Source organism: Onychostruthus taczanowskii, unplaced genomic scaffold (genome assembly GCF_017590055.1).
Source record: "Onychostruthus taczanowskii isolate IOZ18803 unplaced genomic scaffold, ASM1759005v1 scaffold760, whole genome shotgun sequence".
In the NCBI taxonomy this organism is placed as follows: domain Eukaryota; kingdom Metazoa; phylum Chordata; class Aves; order Passeriformes; family Passeridae; genus Onychostruthus; species Onychostruthus taczanowskii.
In genome coordinates, this window is record NW_024505451.1 from 5644 (window position 1) to 11171 (window position 5528).

Genomic DNA, 5528 nt, shown 5'->3' on the forward strand with positions numbered 1-5528 from the left:
GTGGGAATTTGGGTGGAAAATGTGGAATTTTTTTAGGTCAAAAATGTGGAATTTTGGGGGTAAAAAATGGGGGGATTTCGGTCAAAAATGTGAAATTTTAGGTAGAAAACGGGGGGAAATTTGGGTGAAAAATTAGAAATTTTGGGTGAAAATCAGGGCAAGTTTGGAATAAACTCGGGAAAGTTTGAATGGAATTAGAATTTGGTGAAAATTTGGGGATTTTTGGTGGAAAAAGGTGAAAATTCTGCTTCAAAATGTGGAAATTCCAGGAGAAATTTGGGTGAAAATCAACAAAAATTTTTTAAAAATTATGGCCGAGCAGGGGATTTGGGGGAATAAATTGAATTTCTGTGACCGTGGGTATAATTTGGAGGGGTTTGGGTGATAAAAGGGGATTTTTGGGGCGAAAAAATTGAATTTTGGGGGCGAAAAAATTGGAATTTTTGGGGTCGCTGGAAACTCCGAAGTGTTGGAAGCGCTTGTGAGTAAATTCTCGATTCCTATTGGCCGCCGGACCTGTCAATCATGAAATCTCGCCTTGCTATTGGCCAAGCTCCCTCTTTAAGGCGGGTCGCGTGTTTTCCCGCCTTCCTCTTTTTCCATTGGTCAGTTACTCTCGTTTCGGCGCTCTGATTGGTTTGCTAGCCTGTCAATCGTTCATTCCCGCTTTTCCGGCTGTGGGCGGGATTTCTTAGCGCTTCTCGCGCTCTGATTGGCCGCTGCCCTTTCCCCTCACGCTCATTTCCAACATGGCGGCGTCCGAAGCGGTCGCGCTGCTGGAGGCGCTGCGAGCGCAGGTAAGACCTTAAAAAAACAACCCAAAAACCCCCAAAAAGCTCCAAATTCCCCCAAAATCATCCTTTTGGGCCTCTCCAGGCGGCGGAAGTGGCGGCGCACGGGCGAGAGATGCTGCGGAAAGTGAGGGGAGGGCAGCTGGAGACCAAGGAGGTACCGGGGGCATTTTGGGAAGGAATCGTGAGGGGATTTTGGGGTTCCCTGAGGGGATTTTGGGTGTTCCGAGAGGGGTTTGTGGATTTTGAGGTGTTTCTGGGGGGTCTTGAGGGGATTTTTGGGGAGCTTTTCGGGAGTTCTGAGGAGATTTCGGGTTGTTGAGGGGTCCTTGAGGGGATTTTGGGGTCCTTGAGGAGGAATGGGGGGTCCTGGGGGGGTTTTTTTGGGGGGATCTGAAAGGGATTTGGGGAATTTCTGAGGAGATTTGGGGGTCCCTGAGGGGATTTCAGGGGATCCTGAGGGGATTTTGGGATCTTTGAAGAGATTTTGGGGTTCCCTGGTTTTTTGGGGGGGATCCCTGAGGGGTTTTGGGAGATCCTGAGGGGATTTGAGATTTTGGGAAGGAATCGTGAGGGGATTTTGGGGTTCCTTGAGGGGATTTTGGGTGTTCTGAGAGGCGTTTGTGGATTTTGAGGTGTTTCTGGGGGGTCTTGAGGGGATTTTTGGGGAGCTTTTCGGGAGTTCTGAGGAGATTTCGGGTTCTCGAGGGGTCCCTGAGGGGATTTTGGGGTCCTTGAGGAGGAATGGGGGGTCCTGAGGGGGTTTTTTTGGGGGGATCTTAAAGGGATTTGGGGAACTTCTGAGGAGATTTGGGGGTCCCTGAGGGGATTTCAGGGGATCCTGAGGGGATTTTGGGATCTTTGAAGAGATTTTGGGGTTCCCTGGTTTTTTGGGGGGGATCCCTGAGGGGTTTTGGGAGATCCTGAGGGGATTTGGGGGTTTCTGAGGGGATTTTGGGACTTTTGGGTAATTCTGAGGAGATTTTGGGATCCTGAGGGGATTTTGGGGGGGTTCTGAGGGGATTTCGGGAGTTTTTTGGGGAATTTGGGGATCCCTGAGGGGATTTTGGGGTCTTTGAAGGGATTTTGAGGTTCCTGGATTTTTTGGAGGGGTCCTTGAAGGTTTTTTGGGGGGATCTTAAGCAATTTTTAAGCCAAATTTTGGGGTGAATTTGGGGTTTTTTGGGGTCCTCCAGCCAGTCCTCCTGTCCAGCAGGGGGCGCCCTCTCTTTAGACCAAAATTCGGGTTAATTTGGGTCAAATTTTGAGGTGAATTTAGGGATTTTTTGGGGTCCTCCAGCCAGTCCTCCTGTCCAGCAGGGGGCGCCCTCTCTTTAGACCAAAATTCGGGGTAAATTTGAGCAAATTTTGAGGTGAATTTGGGGGTTCTTGGGGTCCTCCAGCCAGTCCTCCCATCCGCTAGGGGGCGCCTCTTCTGATTGCTAATTTGGGTCGAATTTTGGGGTGAAATTTGGGGTTTTCCGGGGTCCTCCCATGGGTCCTCCCGTCCACTAGGGGGCGCCTCTGCTGAGGCTGAAATTCGGGCGAGTTTTAAGAATTTTTGGGGCAATTTTGGGGGTTTTTAGGGGTCCTCCAGCCAGTCCTCCCATCCGCTAGGGGGCGCCTCTGCTGATTGCTAATTTGGGTCACATTTTGGGGTGGAATTTGGGGTTTTCCGGGGTCCTCCAGCAAGTCCTCTCATCCACTAGGGGGCGCCTCTGCTGGTTGCTAATTCGGGTTAATTTGGGTCGAATTTTGGGGTGAAATTTGGGGTTTTCCGGGGTCCTCCCATGGGTCCTCCCGTCCACTAGGGGGCGCCTCTGCTGAGGCTGAAATTCGGGCGAGTTTTAAGAATTTTTGGGGCAATTTTGGGGGTTTTTAGGGGTCCCCCAGCCAGTCCTCCCATCTGCTAGGGGGCGCCTCTGCTGGTTGCTAATGCGGGTTAATTTGGGTCGAATTTTAGGGTGAAATTTGGGGTTTTTAGGGGTCCTCCAGCCAGTCCTCCCATCCGCTAGGGGGCGCCTCTGCTGATTGCTAATTTGGGTCACATTTTGGGGTGGAATTTGGGGTTTTCCGGGGTCCTCCAGCAAGTCCTCTCATCCACTAGGGGGCGCCTCTGCTGGTTGCTAATTCGGGTTAATTTGGGTCGAATTTTGGGGTGAAATTTGGGGTTTTCCGGGGTCCTCCCATGGGTCCTCCCGTCCACTAGGGGGCGCCTCTGCTGAGGCTGAAATTCGGGCGAGTTTTAAGAATTTTTGGGGCAATTTTGGGGGTTTTTAGGGGTCCTCCAGCCAGTCCTCCCATCTGCTAGGGGGCGCCTCTGCTGATTGCTAATTCTGGTTAATTTGGGTCAAATTTTGGGGTGAAATTTGGTGTTTTCCGGGCTCCTCCAGCCAGTCCTCCCATCCACTAGGGAGCGCCTCTGCTGGGGCCTAATTTGTGTTAAATTTGGCCAAATTTTGGGGTGGAATTTGGGGTTTTCCGGGCTCCTCCAGCCGGTCCTCCCGTCCAGCAGGGGGTGTCGCTGCTGCAGGTGCGCTCGCAGGCGCTCCTGAGTTACCTGCAGGACCTGGCCCTGCTCGTCTGCTCCAAAACCCGGGGGGGCTCCCTCAAAAACTCGGGGGGGGCCCTGGAGCGGCTGCTGGAGACCAGAGTGGTGAGGAGGGGGAGTCTGGGGGGTCCCAGGGGGATTTTGGGGAAATCTGGGGGGATTTTGGGGGGGGATTTGGGTGGGGGGGGTCCTGGAATTTCGGGGAATTTGGGGATTCTGGGTGGAAATTTTGGAGGAATTTTGGGATCCTGGATGGAATTTTTTGGGGAATTTTGGGATCCTGGATGGGATTTTTGGGGGAATTTTCGGGAATTTTGGGATTCTGGGTGGAAATTTTGGGGGAATTTTGGGGCTCCTGGATGGAATTTTGGGGAAATTTTGGGATCCAGCTCAGAAAATTTGGGGAATTTTGGCATTTTGGAGGGAAATTTTGGGGGAATTTCGGGTTTTTTGGAGGATTTTGGGATCCTGGATGGAATTTTGGGCAAGTTTTGGGATCCTGAATGAAAATTTTGGGACTTTTTTGGGGGAAATTTTGGGATTTTTGGGGAATTTTGGGATTCTGGAGGGAAATTTTGGGGCTCCTGGATGGGAATTTTGGGGGAATTTTGGCATTTTGGAGGGAAATTTTGGGGGAATTTTGGGTTTTTTGGAGGATTTTGGGATCCTGGGTGGAATTTTGGGCAAATTTTGGGATCCAGGTTGGAAATTTTGGGATTTTTTGGGGGAAATTTTGGGATTTTTGGAGCGTGTTGTCGCCTGGCCCCGCCCCCAGCCGAAGCCCCGCCCCTTTCGCAGGTGCTGGAGAAGCTCCGCCCCCTGGAGCAGCGCCTCAAGTACCACCTGGAGAAGCTGCTGAGGGCGGCGGCCTCGGGAGGGCGTGGTCAGTGCGAGCCCCGCCCCCTCTAAGCCCCACCCCTCCCTCTGCCATCACCCCGTTCGATTGACAGCTGTCAATCACCCCCCCAGGTGCCGAGGATCCGCTGAGCTTCCGCCCCGCCCCCTCCAACATGGCGGCGCAGGTGAGGGCGGGGCTTAAGGGGGAATGGGAGGGGCTTCAGGGTGTGGGCGTGGCTTTAAATGGGTGGGGCTTGAAGGGCCTAAAAGGCAAAGTGGGTGTGGCTTAAGGTGAAAATGGGTGGGGTTTAAGGGGTTAAGTGGGTGGGGCTTATATGGGGAGTGGGCGTGGCTTCATTGTGTTATGGGAGGGGTTGGTTGGGCAGGTGGGCGGGGCTTCAATTGATTTGGGGCGTGGCTTGTGGGTGTGGCTTCAATAATTAATGAGCTGGTATGGGAAAATGGGCGTGGCCTAAGGGCAAAAGGGGTGGGGCTTAAGGGGTTAAATGGTGGGCGTGGCTTAAGGGCTTGAGGTGTTGGAGTGGGCGGGGCTTAAATGAGATTGGGCGTGGTTTAATGGCAAAAAGGGGCGTGGCTTAAGGGGAAAAGGGGTGGGGTTTCAAGGGATCTGTGGGTGGGGTTGAAGGGGTTAAAAGGGGTGGGCTTAAAGGTAAAAGTGGGCGTGGCTTAAGGGTAAAAGGGGTGGGGCTTTGTGAATGAATGGGTGGGGTTAAATGGGCGTGGTTTAAGGGGGTTGGGTTGTGGGCGTGGCCTGAGCGGGCGTGTCCTTCAGGAGGAGGATGAGGGCGAGGAAGGCCAAGGGGGCGGAGCCAAAGCCCCGGGGCTGGGGGGAGGGCGGCGCTACGTCCCGCCCCGCCTGGTGCCCGTGGCCTGCGGTGAGTCTGGAAACCCCGCCTTCCTCATTTGCATACCATTTACATCTCATTTGAATCCCATTTTCTTTATCTTGACCCCATTTCCCTCGTTTAAATCCCGTTGTAATCTCATTTGCATGCCGTTTGCATCTCATTTGCATGCCATTTCCTTCATTTTAGCCTCATTTCCCTCATTTTAATCTCATTTTAGTCTCATTATAATATCACTTTGCCCATTTTAATCCGATTTAAATCAATTTTATTTCCCATTTTTCCCTTTTTAATTCCATTTTAACCCTTTGTTCTTCATTTTAATCCCATTTTAATCTCATTTGTATACCATTTTCCTCATTTTAATCCCATTTTAACCTCATTTTAATACCTTGTGCCTCATTTTAATCTCATTTGAATATCACTCTGCCCATTTTAATCCTCTTTAATTCAATTTTATTTCCCATTTTTCCGATTTTAATC

General features: G+C 51.5%; 1 protein-coding gene across 2 annotated transcripts; it reads left to right on the plus strand.

Moving 5' to 3' along the window:
* The first annotated feature begins 636 nt into the window (after positions 1–636).
* NGDN (neuroguidin) lies at positions 637–5266 on the plus strand. 2 transcript variants are annotated; one of them, XM_041423331.1, is made up of 6 exons: positions 637–797; positions 877–948; positions 3304–3447; positions 4141–4225; positions 4312–4364; positions 4973–5266. In XM_041423331.1, the coding sequence occupies exons 1-6, from the start codon at positions 750–752 to the stop codon at positions 5252–5254; spliced, it is 684 nt and encodes a 227-aa protein (XP_041279265.1). In that variant the 5' UTR covers positions 637–749; the 3' UTR covers positions 5255–5266. The 2 variants fall into 2 exon arrangements, with proteins under 2 accessions (XP_041279265.1, XP_041279264.1); XM_041423330.1 differs by having other exon boundaries at positions 638–797; positions 3307–3447; positions 4312–4365; positions 4971–5266.
* The last annotated feature ends 262 nt before the right edge of the window (positions 5267–5528 follow it).

Coding starts and splice junctions, on each gene's coding strand:
- NGDN (XM_041423331.1), top strand. CDS start 750: ATGGCGGCGTCCGAAGCGGTCGCGCTGCTGGAGGCGCTGCGAGCGCAG. Junction 949..3,303: donor GGCAGCTGGAGACCAAGGAG/GTACCGGGGGCA, acceptor CCTCCCGTCCAG/CAGGGGGTGTCGCTGCTGCA. Junction 4,226..4,311: donor GGCGGCCTCGGGAGGGCGTG/GTCAGTGCGAGC, acceptor TCACCCCCCCAG/GTGCCGAGGATCCGCTGAGC.